General features: G+C 44.9%; 1 protein-coding gene and 1 long non-coding RNA gene across 4 annotated transcripts; one reads left to right on the top strand and one right to left on the bottom strand.

The window, feature by feature from the left end:
• Nucleotides 1-80: 80 nt before the first annotated feature.
• On the bottom strand, nucleotides 81-25,679 carry MPZL3 (myelin protein zero like 3). Of its 3 annotated transcripts, none has more exons than XR_006713785.1 (7): nucleotides 25,535-25,677; nucleotides 16,615-16,781; nucleotides 13,216-13,426; nucleotides 10,489-10,654; nucleotides 9,441-10,384; nucleotides 8,880-8,943; nucleotides 81-107 (listed from the first exon to the last, which is right to left on the bottom strand). XR_006713785.1 is itself a non-coding variant. In XM_045482993.1 (6 exons), the coding sequence occupies exons 1-6, from the start codon at nucleotides 25,605-25,607 to the stop codon at nucleotides 4,990-4,992; spliced, it is 708 nt and encodes a 235-aa protein (XP_045338949.1). In that variant the 5' UTR covers nucleotides 25,608-25,679; the 3' UTR covers nucleotides 1,650-4,989. The 3 variants fall into 3 exon arrangements, 1 of the variants encoding a protein (XP_045338949.1); XR_006713784.1 differs by lacking the exon at nucleotides 81-107 and adding an exon at nucleotides 4,687-5,016; XM_045482993.1 differs by lacking the exons at nucleotides 81-107; nucleotides 9,441-10,384 and adding an exon at nucleotides 1,650-5,016 and having other exon boundaries at nucleotides 25,535-25,679.
• On the top strand, nucleotides 10,094-10,832 carry LOC123600739. The gene is made up of 3 exons (XR_006713788.1): nucleotides 10,094-10,201; nucleotides 10,372-10,676; nucleotides 10,787-10,832. It is a non-coding gene; the product is annotated as an uncharacterized LOC123600739 (long non-coding RNA).
• Nucleotides 25,680-25,809: the final 130 nt, after the last annotated feature.

Genomic DNA, 25,809 nt, shown 5'->3' on the forward strand with positions numbered 1-25,809 from the left:
AGCTTCATATTCCAGACCTGAGCAGGGGCTGTCTCCCCTTCTAGAGAGCTCTCTGAGGGTGGGGTCTTGAAAGGCATCAGGCACACATTCCCCAAGAGAGAAATCAGCTACATGCAAACAAAGAACAATAGATTTAAGATGAACACAGAACATTTTGCTCTGTTTAAAATACAGCAACCTCAAAAATAAAATAAAATAAGACAAAATAAAATAAAATAAAATAAGACAAAATAAAATAAAATAAGACAAAATAAGGGGTGCCTGGGTGGCTCAGTTGATTAAGTGTCTGACTCTTGATTCTAGCTAGGTCATGATCCCAAGGTCATGGGATCAAGCCCACGATGGGCTCTGAGCTGAGAGTGGAACCTGCTTGAGATTCTCTCTCTCTTTCTCTCTCTCTCAATCTCTCTCTCTCTCTCTCTCCCTCTGCCCCTCTCCTATGCTTGCTTGATCTACAATTTAAAAATAAAATAAGGTAATAAAAGGAAAATTACAGCAACCTCTTTTATTTTCTTCTCTCAACACATAGGTGCAATGTAGCCAGGCAATCACCCAATCCCTGCTTCCAAAGAGAAGCCTGCTCAGTCCTCCAGCTTACCATGTTGCTGTCCTCTGACCATGTGATATCAGCATTTCCAGAATGCAAGTAGCATTTTATTCCCCCAGAGAACCCCTTGAGTGATTTGGACATCGTAGATAAGAACTCAAAGCTTCTTCGCTTCAAACTATCTTTTGCTTTTAAGTCACCACTCCAGCGGTGCCTGGGTGACTCAGTCGGTTAAGCGTTCGACTTCGGCTCAGGTCATGATATGATTCGTGGGTTCAAGCCCCGCATCGGACACTGTGCTGACAGCTCAGAGCCTGGAGCCTGCTTGGGATTCTGTGTCTCCCTCTCTCTCTGCCCTTCCCCCGTTCGTGCTCTGTCTCTCTCTCTCTCTCAAAAATAAATAAATGTTTAAAATTAAAAAAAAAAAAATAAGTTGCCACTTCAAAATAAGTGTTCTCAGTTGTACACACCTTCAACCTTGCTTGGGTTGGCTTGACCTACCTACACATGGCCATCATGGTTTTTTGGAACTTGTCCTGTATCATTTGAAAAGTTGTTGAATACTTGCTCCTCTCAAGGACTATGCTACACTGTTCTTTTTTTTTTTAATGTTTATTTATTTTTGAGAGAGAGAGAGAGAAGAGAGTGTGAGCAGGGAAGGGGCAGAGAGAGAGGGAGACACAGAATCCAAAGCAGGCTCCGGGCTCCATGCTGTCAGCACAGAGCCCGATGAGGGGCTCAAACTCATGAACCAGGAGATCATGACCTGAGCCGAAGTCAGATGCTTAACCGACTGAGCCACCCAGGCGCCCCTATGCTACATGGTTCTTGAGAAATAGTGTACTGGTAAGCCAGCAACTTACAGAAACACCCACCACAGCCTATTTCAAGCCACCAATGGTTTAACAATCAGTTTGCAAAATTCCTAAAAATTTAACGATCAGCTCTTGCTGGGTGAACTGGCTCCAGCACCCCATTGAATCCGTGCAGGGTCTTGCAGGGGTAAAGCTTAGACGTGAATGGCTGCTTGATGCTGAAAACCACAACCTCCTCCCCTTTCACATGACAGCTCTCATTTTACATGTAGATACAGACCAGAAAGTAGCCAGAAAGTGCAAAGCAGTTTATTAACTCTGATGTGGTAAAGATATCAAGAGTTACAACATCTGTGCACATGGCCCAACGGTGCACACTCTCCTGCAAAACAAAACAAAACAAAACAAAACAAAACAACAAAAAAAAACGCTGTGAAATGCAGCGGTTAACAACAGTCCAACGCAGGAATCGAATGAATGGAGCTGCCTCTTCTGGCAGCGAAGTTTCCAGTTGTGCAATTAAATGACAGTCTTGGTCCGCTCTCCAGGGGTCTTCCCGGCTCCCTTTTAGAACCGTAACTGAGTGGCACGACAGAACGTTCAGATTGAGGATTTGGCCTCAAAACATTCTCCTTAAACAGGAACATTCAACATTCCCTCTTGAAACACCAGCGCACGATTTGGGAGTTGCGGAGACCCAGTACCTTCTCCACGAAGCCTGGGGCAAGGGGACCCGTGGGAAACACAAAGCATTTCATAAATTCACATTCGATAACAGAATTGAGAGCTCAATGCACGAAACTTGTAAGATAGTGTAGCCACGAGTAAAGCCTCCGGCAGGCAGCCAAAGAAAAATTCTGAAAGGCTTTTAACCCCCTCTGAAGCTTTCAGAATTCAATTCCCTTTCTAGACAAGGCTGGTCTTCATTCGATGTGTTCTGCATACAGAGCAGCGAAAAGAAAACGAGAGAGAGGGAGAATAGCACCTTAGAAGTTATTAAAAAGAGTACGTTTTAAAAAAAAAGTTATCTTGGGGCGCCTGGGTGGCGCAGTCGGTTAGGCGTCCGACTTCAGCCAGGTCACGATCTCGCGGTCCGTGAGTTTGAGCCCCGCGTCGGGCTCTGGGCTGATGGCTCGGAGCCTGGAGCCTGTTTCCGATTCCGTGTCTCCCTCTCTCTCTGCCCGTCCCCCGTTCATGCTCTGTCTCTCTCTGTCCCAAAAATGAATAAACGTTGAAAAAAAAAAAAAAAGTTATCTTTCTTCCATCTTTAAAAAAAAGGAACTGCTTTTTGCTCCTTTTGGGGGTGGGGGGAAGGCTGTAACCCAGACCTCAATGTAAGAGATAAAGAAGAACGCCGACAGAAGCCTTATGACTGGTGCGACCGTAAACCCACGGAGACGACTAAATCCCCAGCCTACTCTCTTACCACGAAGGATGCTGTTGTTCGGTCACTTAAAAAGAAAGGGACTTGTTCAAATCACGATCGAGGCTACAAAATAACATGACCAAGTGGTCACACAGCACCCTTTACCTACAGTGACAAGCTTACTACAACTGGATTAATCCTCATAACACACCTGAAAGGAAATTACAAGAAACCCCAGACAAACCCGGTTCCTCAATTCATGAAATGCGGTTTTAACTGGGTTCCTGTCACATCATCTCTTTCTCAGACCCACAAAAAGTCTACCCCACAATTGGGTCCCTATCTTCAAATCTCCCAGAACCCAAATTATTTACTCTTGTTGCTCAAATATGTTTTCCCCTCTCTGCTGTGGTGTCAGAGTGTCTGTCAGCAGGCTGGCCCCAGACAACCATATACTTGACAAATAGCCCAAGACTCTGAGGCTCAACCACTGGAAATAAACAGTCAATGTGTCTTTGCCTCTTTTACTTCCTTACGTGACCAGAGGTAAATCGTAATATCTGTTAATGAACCAGACTCCCTTATGTATGGACTAGATTAACAAAAGAGGCCAGGCCAAACCCATATCATAATTCTTAAAGTCTTTACTGATGACTTCCAGAACTAATGACCCAAAATTTTAAACATAAATCTGGGCAAAATGATTTTTTTGTGTAACATATGGGGCGTTATTAGGCTATAATATGGAAACCTCCCTAGCCACCTAGTGAAGAACCATGGGAAAGCAAAACAAAACAAAACAAAACAAAAAACAAAGATGGGAGGAGGGAGGATAATTTTTGTCTCTCATAATCGAGAAGTGAACTCTATCGCTCTTTTACAGAGGACTATACTATCAGCCCTTCCGGACATGTCACACGTATTACTTAATGGCTTGTAGAAAATCCCGTATAAATTAAAATTTGAAATCAGTTGCTGCAGGAAAATGGAGGAAGCTGACATAAGGTACTGAGAGGATAGAAATGAGAAGTATAGACTATAGAGAAGTATAGACCTCACTTCCTTATGTCAAATATGACATAAACAAAAACAGTTTGCAAATACCTTGGTTCACTCATATTTGGCGCATTTTAGAACTCAGAAAAGTTCTGAATAACAACAAAGGTCAAAAGATGATTTCCGATAAACATAAGCCTCGTTAAAATAAATCCAACATTTAGGGGCGCCTGGGTGGCGCAGTCGGTTAAGCGTCCGACTTCAGCCAGGTCACGATCTCGCCGTCCGTGAGTTCGAGCCCCGCGTCGGGCTCTGGGCTGATGGCTCGGAGCCTGGAGCCTGTTTCCGATTCTGTGTCTCCCTCTCTCTCTGCCCCTCCCCCGTTCATGCTCTGTCTCTCTCTGTCCCAAAAATAAATAAACGTTGAAAAAAAAAAATAAAAAAAAAAATAAATCCAACATTTGAACTCTGGAGTGGCATTTTAAAAAAAAAAAAAAAAAAAAGATGATTTCTTTGCAAATAACTGATAAAATATTCTATACATTTCCCCACAAAAAAAAAAAAACCTTTCCAAGCTGCACCTAGCAACACAAAAGAAAGGGATCCCTCTACATCACCGTTCCTTTCCTTAATTGGACACTGACGACACTTTAATACTTTAAAAACCCGGTCAAAGCAAACCATGGGCTCCGGGCCCTACCGACTCTATGGAAATTAGAGTTCCGAGTCACCCAAACACAATGGATGATGTCATTAAACCAATGAGTACATGCTGTGTGCTGATCCACAGCTGAAAGCATTCACGGAGCAAGTGCCAAAGAATACTTATCCCAAACATCTCGTCTCGCCGCACATCTGGACACTACAAGCTCCATTTCATTTTTTAAAAATATTTTGGCCTCAGCGGTGTGGCCAACATTTAGGATTTTCCCTCAAGTAACCAGAAGAAAGCACGTAAGACGTTCAAGGGCAAAGGCAAAAACAAAAAGTTTCTTTCTATTCAGGAAGAGAATTCCTTCATTCAATTAGAGCATAAGTTATTGGAAGGGGTAGGTAGGAGTTTCTTCTGGGAGTTCCTGAACAGTTCATAAATATAAAAAGAACAGTTGTTCAATAAATAAATGGTTCCTAACGTCTCTACGGATGGCTTCCAGAATCCTCCAGCACAGTGATCCAAGCAGCTTCGATTCTCTGAGAGGCTTTAGCTGCCAGTGGGATGGGATATTTTCTATCAGGTGACTCCTCTTACATCATGAAGCCTTTCATCAATATGTCTCTTCATAGTCTGAATCCTGGAGGGAAAGAAAAGCAGCTGTGGTGTGTATATGAAGTATAATGCCACTGACACCATACCAGGTGTAGTTCAGAGCTTAGACGAAGACCACATTCTAGGACCCCTCGGATGGAGCTCAGCGTGGGGCGACATTAACGGTGAAATTAACGTCATCGACACACCTACATCCCCGTGAAGTGTCACAGGACTTCAACATATTTGGTGTCTTTGGGGCTAATTTCTGTCTCGAGACCCTAGTGGTTCCCTTTTCTGTGGCGGATATTCTTTAAAACCTCAACACGCAGGAAAAGGCGCCTTTCTGCAGCAGAACACGCGGAACTATAGAGGGGAGTTGCGGCTTCTGGGTTTCTCTGAGCGCCAACCCCAGCTCCACCCTTGCTGGCTGTGTGAACTTTAAAGTTAGCTAACGTCTCTAAGCCTCAGTTTCCTTATTTGTAAAATGGGGGTGATAAAAATACTCATAGACACCTCATAGAAAGGCTATGAGAATTGAATGAGACAATGTATGGAAATCACTTAGCCCTGTGCCTGACACTGTCAGTGCTGTTAAAGATTGGCTACTGGTACCATTATTCTCATTCTTACTCTTATTGTTTATTTTTAAACATATATATATATTTTTTTTTTTAATGCTTACTTATTTTTCAGAGAGAGAGAGACAGAATGTGGGCGGGGGAGGGACAGAGAGAGAGGGAGACACAGAATCCGAAGCAGGCTCCAGCATATGCTGAGCTGTCAGCATAGAGCCCCACGCAGGGCTCGAACTCATGAACAGCAAGATCATGACCTGAGCTGAAGTCGGACCCTTAGCCCCTGAGCCACCCAGGTGCCCCTCACTCTTATTATTTACATTTGTATTCATTACCTCTAACCTCAAGTGGCCCATTAGAACTACCTGGCAGACCACATTTCTCTAGGCCATTCATTTTCCTGGATTACTGTTCCATAGCCTTCCCTCCTTCCCCAAACCTCCCTCCAACACCTCCAGCACCTCCTCCTCACTTTGTTGTCAGCTGACAACCTTGCTTTCTCCCCACATTGGGAATAGAGTAGTCGGCAGGGAAGCTTCGCAAGCTCCCATCACCGTATGTGCCCACTCACCTGCATCGGGGCCCAACTATGCGGTCTTCCATACTATTCTTATGGGTCTGCTCTCCCCGCCTTTATTTAAGGCCAGCATCCCCGCTTGTCCACTGCATCCTGGAGTTACTCCAGCAACCTCCTCTCTCCCTCCTGCAGCATCATTTTTCCCTTTTCTACTGAATCGTTCCCATCACATACACACGTGCCGTAATTTCTCTCATCTTCAACAGAAAGGTAACCCTTGAAACACATCTCCCTGCTACCTATTGGCCTCTTTCTCTACACCTCTTCACAGCAAAACTCCTTGCAAGAGCTGTTTACACCCACTGTCGCCAATGTCTCCCGTCGTGTTCTTTCTTGACCTTGCCCTGGTCGGGCTTTCTTCCCCGCCAACCCCGCGGAAGCTGCTTCTGCCGAGGTCACCAACGGCCCCCACACCACCAGACCGGCCAGTAATCAACCCTCAGCTCTCATTTTACTTGACCTGACTCAGCAGCAACTGACACAGCTGATCACTTTCTTTTCCCTGAAACTCAAGCTTCACTGGGCTCCCAGGATAGCAAACCCTCCTGGTTTTCTCCTAGCTCGCTGGACATTCCTTCTCAGACTCCTCTACCAATTCTTCTTCCTTTGCCAAGTCTATCCATCTTGGAGAGCTCCAGGGCTCTGGTCTACATCTAATCTACCTTTCCTATCTATTCCACCAGTTGCTAAAGTCAAGAACCAGGGAATTAAGTATCCCTGACTCCTCATTCTTTCCCATATACATGAAACCCACCCATAAATCCTTCTGGCTTCACCTTCAAACTATAATCAGAACACAACCACTTCTTGCCACCCTGGTTCAAACCAGTACCATCTTCTCTCACCTGCATCATTGCTAAGGTCTCTTAGCTGGGCTTTCTGACTGTCAGGGTCCCCTGACCATGGTCCTACCTCTTGTCAATACAGAAGCCGGGATGACCCTTTGCAAACAGACATCAGTTCACGGTTCTGCTCTTCTCGAAAACCTCTAGCACGTCCCATTTCATTAAGAATAAACGCCCAGATCATTCCCATCACCTGCAATGTTCTATAAGATTGAGCATTCTCTCTCTGATACCAATAAATACAATTCTTCACCTTGCTTGCTTCGTTCCTGCCACGCTGGCTTCCTGGCTATTCCTAGAACATGCCAATCATGCCCCCCCCCCCCTGCTCAGAGCCTTTGCACCTACCATTTCTTCTGCCCAAAATGCTCCTCCAGAACAGCTATATGGCTTCCTATCTGCTTCTTTTAGGTGTCTGCTCAAATATCATTTCAGTGATGATGATATCCCTGGCCACCCTATGTAATATCATACCGCCTTCCAGCCATCCCGTCTCCCTTCCCTATTTTATTTTTCTCTATAACATTGAGGACCATCTGATATACCATATGTTCACTTATTTTTAAAAGATTTCATTAGTTACTGTTTGTACCCCAGTTTATGAGAAAGTGACATTTCAGTTGTGTCTTGGAGTTATCTTTCTTTCTTTCTTTCTTTCTTTCTTTCTTTCTTTCTTTCTTTCTTGTTTTTTAAGTAATCTCTACACCAATGTGGGGCTTGAAACCACCACCCCGTGATTAAGAGTCCCGTGCTCTACGGACTGAGCCAGCCAGGTTCCCCGAGAATGAGCGTTTTCTAGGCATGGAAAAGAATGTAAGTTATTTGAGGGCAGAGATTTTTGTCAGTATAGTTCACTCGTGCTTCCTAAGTACCCAGAATCCTATCTGGCACATGTCAGATGCTCACTAAATAACTGCTGAATGAATTAATATCTGAAAGCTGGATGAGAACCCACTTACTTTGTGTCATCAAAATACTCAAACCCCGAAGGGTTATAACTAGGTCCTCCTCACTGGCACTGTCCCTCGCCTTACCCATCACACTCAAGTCTGAAAACGAGAGGAACAAAAGAACGCTGCGGTCATCTGGCCAAGGGCTGAGCTTGGCGATGAGTACAAAGAGAACTCCAGCTTAAACCCGGCAATGACAGGTATGTTTCATATTAGATCGTAAGTTGCTTTTGACCTGTTTCCAATTGCACCACATCAGAGAGTCTTTCCTCCTAGGACCCTGGGACAGCCGCACGAGCCAACCAATCACAGCAAGAGCTTAAAAGGCCAGGGGTGACAGCCTTTTGAAATTTAAATCAAAACTCTGGCCTTCCGACAGGGGTACTTCCTATTGATGAAGCCACAAGTCACCCGAAAGGTTGTATCGCGCTGATTCCCCGGGGGAAAAACTGACACACAGCAGGAAAGTTCAATTCGGGACTCTGAGTCCGACCAGACAAAATCTGCTAGTGTGACCCAGTGGCTTAAGGCACCCATCTTTCAGGGTGTTCGCTGTCAGTTGGCACAGTTCTACACGGTCCCTTCCCTAACCTGAGGACATCGCTCTACGCCCATGAGACAGAAAACAAAATAATGGTTAGAATCGGCAGGGGTCGGGGCGCCTGAGTGGCTCCGTCGGTTAAGCATCCAACTCTTCATCTCAGTTCAGGTATTGATCTCAGGGCTGTGAGGTCAAACCCCGTGTTAGGCCCTGCACTGAGCATGGAGCCTACTTAAAAAAAAAAAAAAAAAAAAAAAAAAAAGAATCAGTAGGGGTCCCCTGAGACCGAAATGCTTTAAGGGAAGACCTTGCTTTGGATCTACCCAAGCATCCTCTGCTGCCTCTGGGAGCAAGGGTCCCCGTAAGTCAGCAGGAAGAAGGAGCGTGAAGAGCAAACAAAGAAATGGCACGGGCTTACCAGGCACTCGGCGCAACGAACACAAAGCCTCGCCATGCAGTCGTCCGCCTCCTCCTGGTCAGTGCTGGAGAAAAAGGACAAACCAGATCTGAACAATGACTGTCCTCGGCACAGTAGAGCAGTTAAGCACGCCGCTGTTGAAGTCAGACAGGTGGCGTTTTAAATTCCAGTTCTGCCACTTACTAGCAGGGTGACTAGGCAGGTGACTTAAGCTCTGGGATAAAAAATAACCACACGTAAAACACGTCCCACAGTGCCTGACACATAGGAAGTGCCCAATAAATAGGGGTTGTTCCCAATCATTCATTTAGAAATGAATATATGAGCCACCACGGATGAGCCATTGTGCTGAGCTGGGGGTACAGACATAAATAAAACACTGCCCCTTAAAGAGCTCACAATCTCATGGGTGTGTGAAACCTGTTGAAACTTAATGAGTACTTTATGATATGATGTAATAAAATGTTTCAGTCCTTAAGGTCAAACTGCTATGGCAGCAAAGAGGAGGGAGTGGCCTACTCTCCGGGGTGGGGGGGAGGGGGACGACTCAGGGACACTCACGAGAAGGAGACACTTCATCTGGGTCTTGTAGGACAAGGAAGAGTTTTCCAGGCAAACAAGAGAGGGAAGGGAAGGATTCCAAGTGAGAGAAAAGCATGTGGGAGAAAAAAAAAAAAAAAAGACTTGAGGGTACACAGTGTGTTCAGAGAAGCAGATAAGCTCAATGTAGCTGGTAGGTGGAGTGAAAGAGAAGAAATGTCAGGAAACAATGTGACCTAAGGAGGACGCTTGTTACATTGTGCTTAGAAATAGACATTTTAGTATTTCTACCAAGAGCTCATTACTTTTTTAGCGGGCCCACAGATTCCTTGGAAGGGGCCCTCTCTCTCCCGTGAAATAATGCACACGCATGAACGTGCCCGCACACACACACACACACACACAGAGAACATTTTAGACCCTCCTCAGGTAAGCGTTCCCTCCCAATGTTAGGAACCCCTGGTATAGACAATGGAGAATGAGAAGGGTTTTCATGCAGACTCTGTCACCCTTTTTTTAGATTTATTCTTAGAGAAAATACTGGATCATGCCTGCTCACTGGCAACATGACGTTTCATAAATGTGATTGGATAATCACAATCCCATTAGCCCCTCAGAGCATCTGCTGACCAAGAACAGATCTTGCTGCTTTAAATCGGTTTTTGCCGTCTAAGGCTATTATTCTTAAGGCCTTCCTCACTGCTTAGGCATTTTCTGTCGGGAGACATCAGCTTGGTGTCGAAACAAGAGGGGAAAAATAACCGACTTGTTGGAATTTCCTGGTAAGTTGCAAGGAATGTGATCTCCTTGGGGGTGTATACGCAGAACCATAGCAGGGTCTGATCTGATTTCCAAAGGAGAGAGTAGGACCGTACTGTCCACCCCTCCCCCTCTCTCCGAATTAATATCTACCAGTGTCACCTCCAACCTCCCCTCTGGGACTCCTCGGCAGAACTGAACTTGGCCTGGGAAGAAGGAAAGGCGTGGATTCAGATCTCCGGGTACTGTCCACAAAGCACAGCTCCGAAGAAGAAAGGGCCAGGCTGCTCAGGGCTCCAGCCGGACTTACTCATCTGACACCTCAATAGACGACTTCTTGTAGCCAGACTTGTTCCTCTTCTTCAGCCCAGCTGATTTCCTCCCCATCCTCACCAGCAGCAGGACAACCACCACGGCTGAGGGGACGAAGACAAGGACGGAGAGGAGGGCCACAGAGGAGAGCATGATGCCAAACCCTAGACGGGGGGGAAAGGGAAGGTGAGAGGGCGGGACGCGCTAAAGGGCCTCCTTTGACATGAGAAAGCTTTTACTTTTGCTCGTGTATTTCTTTTTTTTCTTTTTTTAATGTTTATTTATTTCTGAGACAGACAGGCAGAGAGAGAGGGAGACGCAGAATCGGAAGCAGACTCTGGGCTCGGAGCTGTCAGCACAGGACCCAACGCGGGGCCCGAACCCACGAACCGCGAGATCGTGACCTGAGCCGAAGTCGGGCACTCAACCAACTGAGCCACCCAGGTGCTCCTGCTTTGTATTTCTTCTGATCACAACAGGAATAAATTCATGGTACAAGGGGTAGAAAGTAAGGGGCGCCTGGGTGGCGCAGTCGGTTAAGCGTCCGACTTCAGCCAGGTCACGATCTTGCGGTCCGTGAGTTCGAGCCCCGCGTCAGGCTCCGGGCTGATGGCTCAGAGCCTGGAGCCTGTTTCCGATTCTGTGTCTCCCTCTCTCTCTGCCCCTCCCCTGTTCATGCTCTGTCTCTCTCTGTCCCAAAAATAAATAAACGTTGAAAAAAAAAAATTTTTTTTTTTAAAAAAAGTACACAAAGGGACAAAAAGAATAAAAACGTAGCCACGGTCCCACTCCCTAGGATTAACGCATTGGTATCTACCCGTCTGGTGCTTTCTTGGGAGTACGTGGGTATGGGTCTGCAGGTAGGGAGGAGAGTGCACATTTTTAGAAGTATGGATCATATTTTACACACTGTTTCTAGACCCCTCTTTTAGGTACCATATGATAAATGTTTCTCGGGTCATTAAAAATTCCTTCTGGGTGTTATTTTTTAACGGCAGCATAGTGTTCTTTTTTTTTTTTTTTTAATTTTTTTTTTTCAACGTTTATTTATTTTTGGGACAGAGAGAGACAGAGCATGAACGGGGGAGGGGCAGAGAGAGAGGGAGACACAGAATCGGAAGCAGGCTCCAGACTCCGAGCCATCAGCCCAGAGCCCGACGCGGGGCTCGAACTCACGGACCGCGAGATCGTGACCTGGCTGAAGTCGGACGCTTAACCGACTGCGCCACCCAGGCGCCCCTTGTTTTTTTTGTTTTTTTTTTTTTTAATTTTTTTTTTTAACGGCAGCATAGTATTCTAGCACACTGAGTCATTTGTTGAACCAGGATTGGAATGCTAGACATTCAAATTGTTTCCAATTCCTTGAATCTACAAGTTACTTTATGATGATCATCTTTGTACGTAAATCTTCATATTTACGTCTATTTCTTTAAGATAAAATTTTACATGGTATTACTGGATCAAGGGGCACACAGACTCATACTACCAAACTCTCTTCCAAAAACACTATACTACTTTCTACTGCAGCCAGCAGCATGAGCGTGACTGGATCTTTGAAACCTTGAGTTACCATCTTTTTTTTTTTTTTTTTTAATTTTTTGTTTTTAAAGTTTATTTATTTTTGAGACAGAGAAAGAGCATGAATGGGGGAGGGGTAGAGAGAGAGGGAGACACAGAATCGGAAGCAGGCTCCAGGCTCTGAGCCATCAGCCCCGAGCCTGACGCGGGGCTGGAACTCATGGACCGCGAGATCGTGACTGGAGCTGAAGTCGGACGCTTAACCGACTGAGCCACCCAGGCGCCCCTAAACCTTGAGTTACCATCTTAACAAAAGAAAGAAGAGGGCGCCTGGGTGGCTCAGCTCCTTAAGCATCCGACTTGGACTCAGGTCACAATCTCACAGTTTGTGTGTTCGAGTCCTGCGCTGGGCTCTGTGCTGACAGCTCAGAGCCTGGAACCTGCTTCGGATTCTGTGTCTCTCTCTCTCTCTCTGCCCCTCCCCAGCTCATGCTCTGTCTCTCAAAAATGAATAAATGTTAAAAAAAATTTTTTTTTTTTAAAGAAAGAGAGGGAGAAGGGAAAGGAAGGGAGACAGACAGACAGATTTGAGAAAGACCTGTGAAATGATAGGCCATCTATAACGAACTACAATGCCGTTCTGTATCTCTAGGTCTTTGGTTCCAATCCAACTGAGGATCAGAATGGCCACTCAGGAGTCACCAGGGAATAATGTCGAAAAAAAAAAAAAAGGTCAGTCCTTAACCTACTTTCCTTGGGTTTCACACCAAAAGGAAACTGCTGCCCTTTCCAACATAAAAGAAGTATGCTGCCCCCCTCGTTAGAGGGGGCACCCTTTCAAGACACGGGCAAGAACACGGCCTCACAACTGAGGGTGCAAACGGACTAGGGAAATCAAATGACCTATCTTTCACACAGGTAACAAGCCCCCCTTTACGGAGGGGTTTGCCGTGCATCCCACAAGACCTCTGGTCACCTGAAGTTAAAATAAAAGAGATTCATGGGGAAACTAGAACGACAATTGAATGACAACTGCAGGTTGCAAAGTAAAGATTAAGAAATTCATCCTAAGAGACAATTAGCATGGCAGAAGTCCCCACTGACTCACTGGCTCACAAAGACAGGTAGTTTAGCTTGTCCCTGACCACCCGGGCAAGCGCCACAGGAGGCACAAAGCCCCGCAGCAGGTTGGTGGCAGTTAGCTTACCCCTCTCTGTGACTGTTAGCTCTGTCACGGGAATGTTATGGTGCACGTCTGGGGGATTCTTCACGGCACAGCTGAATGTCCCATTGTCCTTGAGGGTAGGGTTGCTGATGCTTATAGACGCATCCCCTCTGTACACATCTCCAGCCCAGGAAATTCGATCCCGAAACGTGCCTGCTGTGGTTGGATACTGGAAAGACTGATAATGAAAAATCTAAGAAAAGCAAACACCAGAAGGAAAGAAAGTTCATTTCCAAACTGCAGTGACAATGTAAAGCTCAGTAGGTCCAAAACAAAATACAAATGCATGATGGGTTTTCTCGGTTGGACCTTTTTTTTTTTTTTTTATGTTTTGTTCACCTTCATCCTATAGACTAAAAGACAAGTTAATACAACTTATCAGGAAAAGGCCTGACAAAAGAGTCCCAGAATCCTAACTCTCAAAGCTCTTCCAAATTCTCCCTGAAGTCCTAAGGCAGTAGTTCTCAACTGGGTGGTGGCAATTGGGGCCTCCAGGAGACATCTGGCAATATCTGGAGACATTTTTGGTTGTCAAAGGTGGGGAGACTGCCACTGGCATCTAGTGGGTGGAGGTCAAGGAATACTGATAAAAATCCTACAGTGTGCCAGGTAGGCCCCCACAACAAAGAATTATCCAGCACAAAATGTCAGTAGTACCAAAGCTGAGAAACCCTTCTTTTTTTTATATATATAACATATATATATATATATATATATATTTTTTTTTTTTTTTTTTTTTGAGACAGAGAGAGACAGAGCATGAGCAGGGGAGGAGCAGAGAGAGAGGGAGACACAGAATCCAAGGAAGGCTCCAGACTCTGAGCTGTCAGCACAGAGCCCGACGCAGGGCTCGAACTCACGAACCGTGAGATCAGGACCTGAGCCAAAGTCGGACACTTAACCGACTGAGCCACCCAGGCACCCCAGGGAAACCCTACTCTAAAGTCGCAGCTAATTATTTGTATACTACCTTATGGTTTGCAAATGATTCCCATAGATTTACTCACTTGAGTGTCATAACAACGGTGAACTATCCATGGGGCTGGTACAACTATTCCAAGTTTATAGAAAGGGAAACAAGTCCAAAAACTAAGCGAGCTACTCAAAGGCACACAGCTAGTAAGTGGGCAAGGGAAGGTACTTGTTCATTCTCAAATATTCTCTTATGATATAGTCAAGCGTCTCTCAAGTTATCTTGGCAATTATTACAAACCCACCGCAAGTCAAATACGTGATCAGTACTCAATGAATGTCTGTTGAATCAAAATGACGTTGCTTCAGATCAATTATCAGACACTTTGTCACCAAAAGCACCTCAGTATATGTCTGGTGGTGGGCCAGGCAAGTACTACAATACAATATGATCTTTCTCTCTTATGCAACGTTTCAAGGCCTTCCTCTTTATCTGTTTACTTGGTACCTTCCCATTTGCAAGCACTCGATTGCCCAATTTTGAACAGCAACTTCCCAGAGAAGATGCTGAATCACTTCTCAGTTCCATTATTCATGTATCCATTCGACAAATATTTACAGCACCCCTACTATGCGCTAGGCACTGGGTTAAGCAAAAGGATATCGTGAGAGCCAAACAGGCATAGTCAGTCCCTGCTGTCATGAATCTTCCGGTCTAAGGGGGAAATTCAGATAGGAAGAAATAATAACGTGTGTGACGAGCGCCATGAGACAGGAGGGAGGGAGGGAGCACCCGGCTGGCTCGGTCGGTGGATCAGCGACTCTTGATCTCGAGCCCCACTTTGGGTGTAGAGATTACTTAAAAATCAAATCTTGAAAACAAAGAGGGAGGTGAAGAATGCCGACCACTGATCATCAGCATCTCTGTAAAAGGGCTTGAAGCTCCTCACTGACAAAACAAATCCTGCTGTGTATCTCTAAGATTAATGCAACCTGTAAGTTCCATGTTAAACTGGTGACTCTCTAATACTCGCTAACCGATTACTCAGACAGAATCCTGACTGACTTGGCCTGGACTGCGACATCATGTAACGGGGCTTTAAAAGTCCACTGATTCCAGGGGGCGCCTGGTGGCTCAGTCGTTTGAGCGGCTGACTTCAACTCAGGTCAGGATCTCACGGTCCGTGAGTTCGAGCCCCGTGTCGGGCTCTGTGCTGACCACTCAGAGCCTGGAGCCTGCTTCGGATTCTGTGTCTTCCTCCCTCTCTGCCCCTCCCCCACTAGCACTTTGTCTCTCTCAAATAAATAAATCAGCGTTTTTAATAAATAAATAAAAGTCCGCTGATTCCAATGCAGGTGAGCTTGCTGGCTTTCTAATCAGTCTCACAGAAAAAACAGCACCATATGAGAACTGCTATTTGCATTTAAGGTTTCTGACCCAAGAAGATTCCCACTGCTTGCTCTGTCCTGCTTTTGGCCAAGGAGGCAGAGCCAAATAAGGCCAGCTATAGTTTTCCGATAACTTAAAACAAAATGAACTGTTTTAAGGAAGAGGGACCAGGAATACAGCCTAGCTTCCTTCACTGCAGCCCCCTACCTGGTTCCAAGCTCTGTGGCTCTCAATAATGGGTCCTGAAACAAAACCCAAACCTTATCTATTAAGATCAAAGAGAAAGTTTCCCAGGGAAGAACACAGTATAAACAAACTAGGGATACTTTCGAAAATACAGCTATGACATTTGCATCCTCGATAGCATCTATCCTGAACAAAGGATGCTGCTGGAAGCATAAAGAGAAAGGGTTTTTTAATAGCATTGCAATCTCCAATTAGACATCAACAATGGGATCTGGGCCATAAATGTGTGTTATATGTGCGTATAAAGTATATTGCTTCTAACGTTGCAAGGCCATCTGTCACCAACAGCATCTGTCATCAACAGGAGGTGCCACCATCCCCTTTGAAGGGAACTATATAAATCAGTGCAGATGTTTACATGCTAGGACACGGTGCCAAGATAAATCTACTGAGTACAGATACACAAACAGATACACCCATTGAGACAACCTCATGCCACAGGAAATGAGCAGCTTTATGAGACAGGATGTCTATGACTGGGACCGATAGAATTTTTTCTAGCCAGCAGTCCTGGAGATACTCGTGGTCGTACTTGGAATCTGAAAATAAGCTAGGAAAACATGCAAAAAGAAACAACAAATGGGAAACAAAAGTGAACCACATTTCCTCTGAGTTTCTGGCAATTTTTTTTTTCCTATATAGCGTATTTACAAAATCCTCCCATAGAAGAATAAAAAGCCGTATATGACCAAATGGATGCCATATAGGACAGAAGCTTATCTTTGATTCTAAGATGAGAAGGTCTAAGGGGGGCCTGGGACTTGGAGTAAAAGGACTCCAGAGCTGTGGGCCACAGAAGACTCAAAGAAGTTTCCTCAAGAGGAAATACTCACGGATTCAGTACGACTGCTGCTGGGGGGTCGGTACGTCCAGTCTATGGTGAGTTTGTCAGTGATAGATGAAGTCGACCTGAAGGTGCATTTCAACTTGATCTTCTCTCCAACGTAACCCCGGACATGCGCATCCGCTTTAATCTCCAAGGAAAGGGCGATGTAAACACCTAATCAGAGCAAAGCCCAAACATTTAAAAGGTATGCAGCTGGGCGGGATATACAGATGTGAGTGAACAGTGCGGAGACACTATCATTTTCAGGGCTCTCAGAGTAACAAATATCTTGTCAGGCAGGCCCAAAAGGCCAAGGAGCAGATATCTGCGTTAACCAAGGAGAGTATTTTTGTCAGTTTACGATATTCAGTCACAGCATGAATGCTTGGGTACAAATCTGAAACCTAAACACCATCTAAAACCTAAAAAATCTAAAACACCAGCATCTTTCCAAAGACAGACTGTGGTCAAATGAAGTACAAACAAGTCAGTCTGCCCACAGCAGCTGAAAGGCAACGCCACTCACTCCCCCTCGACACACACACATCCGCCCCACCCCCACTCCCCGCCAGGAATTATGGCAGCTGTTGTGGTCGAAGGGACTTATCCCCAAGTACAGCACAGTTGTAACCCAAAGCTACCGCTGTCTCAACCACCAGCAAAATGAGAACAGGAAACAAGAATAGGGCATTTCGTTTCAAAGAATTTTAGAAAGCTGCCCCAAGGTTCTATCTGGTTGTATTTTATTCTTCCCTCTGGTTAATGAATCCCACATCCATTAAACGTAAATCATGGGGGAAGAAAACAGAACAATTTAATGCATTCTGAAATGTAAAAATAAAGGGGCACCTGGATGGCTCAGTTGGGTAAGCGTCTGACTTGGGCTCAGGTCATGATCTCACTCTTCGTGAGTTGGAGCCCCCGTGTTGGGCTCTGTGCCAACAGCTCAGAGCCTGGAGCCTGCTTCGGATTCTGTGTCTCCCTCTCTCTCTGCCCCTCCCCCGTTCACCCTCAGTCTCTCTCTGACCCTCAAGAACGAATAAACGTTTAAAAAAAAAAAAACCAAGATTTTAAAATGTAAAAATAAGATATCGTTTCTAAACCCTCCAGAGATTGAACTCTTGCCAAAACTGGCTCAGATATCCAAATCTGGCATCCCAGTTCCCCCAGGAAGAGCTTCCGCTTTCCTCTGACCAATCCCCTCCGCGTTCAGAGAACGCAGAGGAGAAATTTATCTTCCACCAGGGAGTCATTTTTTAGGAAAGTCACCCGCACTCTGTTTTCACTGCTTCCTTCTCCCCTGCAACAAGCCATGATTCTTTCGGCAGGCCAAAGGCGGAACAGAGCAGCAAGGTTTCAGAAGAGCGCAAACCCACACACCAATCTGAAAACCAGCAGGCCCTCCGGTCGAGGCAAACCCCAGCTGAATTACTTGCTCGCCCTGTGGTCTTAGCAAGTTAGTCTTCAGTTTCTCACCCTGGTGGGCATGAGAATAACAGCGCTGGCCTTAGTAGGTCACCGTGAGGAATAAATGAGTGAAAATAGGTGTAACACTGGAAAGCCTGCCTACCCCTGAATAAACGCCCAGTGCATGTTAGATGGCTTCAACCTTATTATGGCCACCTCTTCAGTTCTGCCTACACTCTCTCAACCCTGCCCGTCACAGACCCAGCTATGAGTCATCAACGCCTTCACCTCTGTCTGCTTTGAATCATTTTTCTTGCTCTTCTCAAGATAATCTAGTCTGTTCGCATTCCTCTTAAAAGGAGGAGACCAAGGCTGAGCTCACAACTCGAATGAGATCTGACCCATCTCAAAGATAAGGATTACTTCTGTTTCCTCCATCACATCCACTCTGGCTTTGCCATGCTGGATCTGTCGTTCCTTCTATGACTTTGCAAATGATGTTCCTCTGCCCCAAAAGCCTTCATCCCTCAGCCCCTACTCTCTCCTAAGCCCTCACTCCCGATCCACCTTACTCATTACTCAAGAACAAGCTCAAAAACTGGGAGCTAGAGGGGCACCTCAGTCAGTTGAGCATCCAACCTCGGCTCAGGTCATGATCTCACGGTTTGTGGGTTTGAGCCCCGCGTCGGGCTCTGGGCTGACAGCTCCGAGCCTGGAGCCTGCTTCGGATTCTGTGTCTCCCTCTCTCTCTGCCCCTCCCCCACTCACGCTCTGTCTCCCTTTGTCTCTCAAAAATAAATAAATGTAAAAAAGAATTTTTTTTTTAACTGGGAGCTGAAAATGGATGGATAATCTACACTCTCCCCATACTACTCCTTTACCCTAAAACGTAAGTACAGTCGAGAGATTTGAAAAGCGTGGATTTAGAATTAGATAGACCTGGACCTCCGTTCTAGCCCAGCTACTTTCTAGCTGTAAGATTTGGACCACGGTTGCCTAACCTACTCAAGCTTCAATTTCCTCACTTGGTAAATGAAAGAGCGACAAGGCCTACTTCCTTGGATCACTGCTAGGATCTAATAAGATTAAATAAGATAACACAAAAATGCTTAGCATAGCGTCTGAAATAGAATCTTTCAATAAATGTTAGCTGTTGTTATTAAATGAACACCACAAACATTCAAAAACCTTCAATAATTCCTTCTTGAGCTGTAGAATAAAATCCAAACAGTGAACAGCCTGGCCCCAAACTTCTGCTACTCCACCCACTTACCCGTCCCGTCCATCCCCTCCACCATGCCCAGAATATCCACCATTTCCCAAATTTACTAGGTCCTTTCATGCCACTGTGCCTCTCTTTGAATGTGGCATTGTCTGGAAGGCTCTCCCCATTCCTACCCATCCTGCCTGGGTGCACCACCCCCACGGTGTTCACACACCTTCAAGACCCTGTCCAAATAGCGGCCCCCTCTGTGATGCCTTCCCAGATTCATCTGGGTGCAGTTGACTGCTCTTTCTTCACTGTCTTCATAACAAATAGTACATAATGCTCCTCAGGTACACAGACTGTTGATTGCCCTCAATTTATAAAGACTATTTCCCCTGTTCGTGAGCACCTTGAAGGCAAAAATTCAGAGGCAAGGGAGCAGACACAGACTGAGAGAAAGAGGTGGACAGGTCACCAGAAATTCTAGTATAGGAACCAAGTGTGCTCATTAGTCACGCAGTCTCTTCCGCTCCCCCTTTTTTACAGTATTTCCAACATTCTTAAGTCCTCTACTCCCTTCTCTTTCCAGGGCACCCATTCAGGAAAAGCTCAGCCCGAGATGACCTCCTAGGCTGTGGCTGGTGTACGGTAAAGGAGAAAAATCACACAACTGCACAGATAGTTACCATGAGAAATTCATGGATTCCACCCATAGCTGAGCCCTTAACGAAGCAGCCTTGATCAGCTCCTCTTTCGGATTCCTCAAACCTTTGCCATTCTCACCATCCTCTATGCAACCTCCAAATCCCTCTTTCTCAGAAGAAAACGTTTCCTCTTACTTTTTTCAAGAAATGTGAGGCTTTACAAACTGCCCAGCCACGCATTTTCCTGCATCTACACCCACCCATACTTTCAGTCTGAAAGGGTGTGGTATCCCTTTTCCTATGCAAGGCCATCCTCTTTGGTCCTGCCTTGGAGCCCTCCCCTCCAAGCCCTGCTTCAGCAGAAAAACCCTCTCTACTATCTTCAACCTCTTCCTTTCCGGAGGGCCCTCTCCCCCCTCAGCCTCTTCGTTTCAACACAAAGAAGTCTCTCCCATCCTTAAAAATGGGTAGACAAATAACAATAAAACAAAATAATAATGATCTTCCCTTAACCCCATGATACTATGTGTTACCAGCTACTGCCCTCTCTTTCGTTTCTAAGCCAAGTTTGTGAAAGAGTAGTATACACCTGGCATCTCCATTTCCCCCCTTCCCATTCACTTCTGGACCCCTGTAGCACAATCCAGACTCCACTACCATTTCTGGTAAAGAGCATCATGTCCTAAAACTGGAAAAACTCCAATAGGTGTCCTTCTATCCTGATTTTATTGGATCTCTCTAAAGCAGTGACTGCTTGCTCCTAGACCTTCTCCATCCCAAGGCTTTCTTGACAATACACTTATTCACTCGCTCACTCTTCAAACATATAGTAATTGAGCATCCATTGGTGTGCCACCCTCTGAGCCTGGAATTAAACATGAGCAAAATAAATATGCTCCCTATTTTGGAGCTTAAAATACATCAAAAGTTTAACATATCAATCAAATCAATCATAAAGACAAACGTGTAATTACAAAACCTGGCAAGTACTCTGAAGCAAAGACCAAGAGAGTAGCAGAAATGCACCTATTACAGTAGGGGAGCAGGGAGTGGTTAATGAAAGCTTCCCTGAAAAAGTTGCTTTTTTAGTTGAGCTCTGAAGGAAGGGTGACAAAAGTGAGGAGAGGGAGAGCATTCCTGGTAGAGAATACAACATATGCAAACGTCCTGTGCCAAGTAGGAACACAGGCAGCCAAGGAACCGAAAGGAAGGCAAACAGCATGAGAGAAAGGGAGATGTGGATGGGTGGTAAGCAGGTCATACAGAACCTTAAAGATTTGGGTCCTTATTCTTAGAGTAGTGGGAAGCCATGGAAAACAGTTAAATGTGGGACTGAGCGAAAAAAGACATGATGAGGTTTTCATTTTTAAAAGATCGCTCTAGGGAAGACACTGAGGAGGAGTCAAGAGTAAATATAAGGAGATTACTTAGAAAACTACTCCAATAGCCAAGTGAAAAATAAAGCTTGAACTAAGATGGTGGTAGTGGACATGGAAAGACCCAGGAAGACCATACTTACAAAGTAAAATCAGTAAGAATTGGTGGCAGACTGGTTGTGGAAATGTTAGGGAAACAGAGTATCAAGGACGGTTCCCAGGTTTCTGACTTGGTGATACCATTCACTGACACAGGAAAGACTAGAGAAGGGAAGGGGAGAAAGCCTTAGCTTGATTTCGGATAAGTTTAATGGGCCTTTGAGATAGCCAAGAGATAATGTCAGTGGACAGTTGGTGTAGGGTAAGGGCCAGCAAACTATGGCCCGCTGGCCAAATCTAACGTACGATGACTCTTTGTAAATAAAGTTTTATTAGAACACAGCCACATTTATTCATTTAGATATTGTCTAGGGCTGCTTTTGCGCTACTCAAGCCGAGGTGAGCAGTTGCAACAGAGACCTATGGCCCACAAAGCCTAAAATATTTATCCTCTATCCTTTTACAAAAGTTTGCCGGCCCTGGTTTAGAGCAAAGAAGAAATATGTGAGTTACAGTTATAAGTCAGAATCTCCTTAATGTCCCTCCAGCCCTCCAGCCAACACTCCACACTGATTGTGTCACACACACACACACACACACACACAAACACACACTCCACATGTGATTTAAGTTAACCCAATCAAAGTATACGTCTCAAAAAATTTGCTGGAAAGTTATTTAAAGGCTCTATGCCTTATTCATGTTCCTCTCTCTGTCTGGAATTTACTTACTCTCTATCTCTAACTACTACTTCTCCTTCTCCTCCTCCTCCTTCTTCTTTTTTTAAGTTTATTTATTCATTTGGGGCTGGGGGGGGGAGAGAGAGAGAGAGAATCATCAGGGGAGGGGCAGGGAAGCGGGGGAGGGGGAGTGAGGACAAAGGATCAGAAGCAGGCTCCGCACTGACAGCACAGAGGGCTCAAACTCAGGAACCATGAGATCATGACCTGAGCCAAAGTCAGATGCTTAACCCACTGAGCCACCCAGGTGCCCCTCAACTTCTTTCAAGATTGAACTTTGGTGGCACATCCAGGAAGTCTTCCCTGTAGCCTCATGGCTGATTAAGGGCATCTCCTCTGTGCTCCCACAGTTTCTTGCACATTTCTCTCTTAATACCAGATTCTAAAATTATCTATTGGCTTGTCTGTCTTCTCCAATAGAGGCTGAGCTCATCAAAACAGAACCTAGGGCATTGTGGATGCTCAGTACTATTCAACTGAACCAAATCAACACAGTTTCCTTTTTGTGAAACAAAAATTCTTGCCAAACAAGCATAAAATCTACAAGTTCTGGGCAAGTTTTGGTTACTGAATTAGAGTAAGTACCCCATTAATAAGTCTACCTAACAACCAATTTCTTGTTAATATATCTTAACTCCGTATTCATTAGCATGATTTCACCACAAAGTTATCAATATGTAAAGTCACTTTACTGAAATCTAAAAATTGAATAAGTGGGTCTTAAGTATATAGAGAAAAGTAAGATCCATGGATGAACTAAACTAATGTACTGTCTCTCCCTTGCAGGGAGAAGGGATAATGACCGGAAGGAAGTATAAGGAAGGCTTCTGGAGTACCAGTGACACTTTAAATCCTGACTTAGGTGCCAGTTACCCAGGTATGTTTAGTTTCTAAAAATTTAGTTTCTAAAAAGTAAAAGTATGTTACAATCAATAGATGTAAAATAATTTGTCTACTCTACCCAAAAAATAAAATAAAATAAAATAAAATAATCCACTGTTACATTCATTCAGAAATTTTCATCCTAAACCCAATGTATTTAGGGATATTTATATTTTCTCCTGAGTAAAAAAGCATTCTTGCCAAGTCAAAATAGCCAACAATAGAAATATAACCATTAACAAGTTTTTTTTTTTTAATCTGGGAGGAAAATAAGAATATCACACTGAAACATATGTAATTTTATGCACAGAAGGAAAGAAAAGAATATGACAAAACAAAACTCCAAGTTTTACAAACTCAATTTCCCAGAATACAAAGCTGTCAACGTTTGTTTCATAAAAGTGCACACTTAAATGGAGAAAAGTGTAAGAACCCTAGGCTGCCTAAACTATCGTTTCCATGTACTTGACAACTGATATAACGGGACTATGTTTACAAATTGGAGAATTCAAACAAGCTAATCATTTAATGGGTCCTATCTTTGAAGGGGAAAAGCAGATAAACACTGGTGTGAAACAGATTCCAAAAAATGGGTGAACTTTGAAAACATGCTAAGTGAAAAAACCTAGCCACAAAGGAATATATATGGTATGATTCTATTTATGTGAGATGTCCAGAATAGGCAAATCATAGCAATAGAAAGTAGATGGGTGTCTGCCCCGGGGCGGGGGAAGGGAGGAATGGGGAGTGACTTAATGCATATGGAGTTTCTCTTTGGGGTGATGAAAACATTCTAAAGTTGATTATGGTAGTGATTGCACAAGTCTGTGAACACCCTAAAAAACACTCAATTTAAATGGGTAAATTGTATGGCATGTGAATTCTATCTGAATAAAGCTATGTTGAACTTATTTATTTTGAGAGACAGCGAGAGACAGAGCGTGGAGGGGCAGAGAGGAAGAGAGAGAAAGAATCCCAAGCAGGCTCCATGTGGAGCCCCCACACGGGGGCTCAAACCCACGAACCAAACCAAGAGATCATGGCCTGAGCCAAAGTCAGCTGTAAAAACAAAAGACAGGGACACCTGGATGGCTCAGTCAGTTAAGCATCTGACTCTTGGTTTCAGCTCAGGTCATGATCTCAGTGTTCAGGGGTTCCAGGGGCTCTGGGCTAACAGGGCAGAGACTGCTTGGGATTCTCTGTCTCCCTCTCTCTCTCTCTGCCCATCCCCTGCTTTCTCTCTCTCTCAAAAATAAATAAATAAACATTAAAAAATAAAATAAAAGACAAAGATAAATCAATTCAAGTACATACAGGTCACAAACTTTTAAGTTTGAATTATTTGGTCTGCTATAATTGATGGATGCTTTTCTATGTGAAATGACATCAAGTTTACGAAACCACTCATCATTTCTAGATTTTTTTTTCTCAATAGGACGACTTTTGAATATCTGGGGGATGGGGACAGATGAAGCTAGGATTACAGTAGGTCAGTCTACATATTATATTGCAAAATAATTTAGCTGAAAAACTGGACACCTGTGATGACACAGAGAGCTGGGAGGGACCAAGGAGTGTGCTGGCCACATGGATATTAGTCATCAAATAAATAAAAACTTCCTGGCCTTACATGCTAAGATTTAGAACTGATGTCTTTATGTTAAAGCCCCCCTTCAGAAATTCCCTCTTAACCACAGGGAAATTTTATGAAATTAACAATTCACTCTGGTCTATTAACATACGACTTCCTGAGAAGACACACACACACACACACACACACACACACACACACACACACACACACACAAATGCAGGACATAATGGCACCCTAAAACGAAGGCAATTAGGTTGGGCTGAAATGTAGGCAATTTGAAAATTGCATCAAAGCAAAATGTATCCAAATCCTTAGAACGCGCCATAGCGTGAATACTGCACTTCTGATATTGGTTAATAGATTAAAATGTTAACAGAAAAGGTATGCCCTTTCTTGTAGTTTAAAAATGTCGTTAAAATGCTCCAGCAGTGGCTTTTCCTCAACCAAATGCCTCTCCAGCGTTAACGAAATCACAGCACATCCCTTCTGTGACCAATACCCATTTTACTTCCTAGTCCCTGACAACCACCTACAAAAAACAAACGTACCAACAGTTACGACTTTCTGTCCCCAAATTACTGAGCCAAACTACTGAGCACTAGAACTGCCCCATCCTAATCAGGGCACACAGCCCACAAAACCACAGCAGGGTCAACCGCTGATAAGTCATCACAGGATAGGACGGGGTGCCCCCGAAGCCAGAGCCCTCCGTGGTTCTATCAAGTCGTGCCAGCACCACAATACAAAGCGAGTCACGCAAAGGGTCCGTCGTCCCCAGCGCTCAGGAAATGCACTGACAGGCTGCTCAGTGGGTGGCGAATACTGGAAGTGAGCGGCCTCCCCACACCCTCACATTTCCTGCATTGCTAGAAGCCATGTGGGGGCTTTCCTGAGACCCCTCCACACCGGAACCGGAAAACCGACCATCTTCCCTAACCCCCCCGGCCGGAAGTTGGGGGAACCAGCCGGCGCACTCACCCTGGAAGAGCAGGACGCCCAGCAGTGGGAGCAGAGCGCAGCCACGGCCTCCACCCGCTCCGCTCTGCTGCATCCCGACAGCTCTCTGGATGCTTGCACACCTTGTTTACAGCTCCCGGTAACCACACAGGTGATACCGGAAGTGACGTCAGGGCGGGAGGTCGCGAGAACGCTTCAAATGGCGATTCGAGGTTGCCATAGGAACGTGGCAACTTTCCAGGGCCACACCTGAAACTTGCTCCGACAAGCGATTCTTTTAAGTTTCGAGTAAGAAT

This window comes from Leopardus geoffroyi, chromosome D1 (assembly GCF_018350155.1).
Source record: "Leopardus geoffroyi isolate Oge1 chromosome D1, O.geoffroyi_Oge1_pat1.0, whole genome shotgun sequence".
Classification (NCBI taxonomy): domain Eukaryota; kingdom Metazoa; phylum Chordata; class Mammalia; order Carnivora; family Felidae; genus Leopardus; species Leopardus geoffroyi.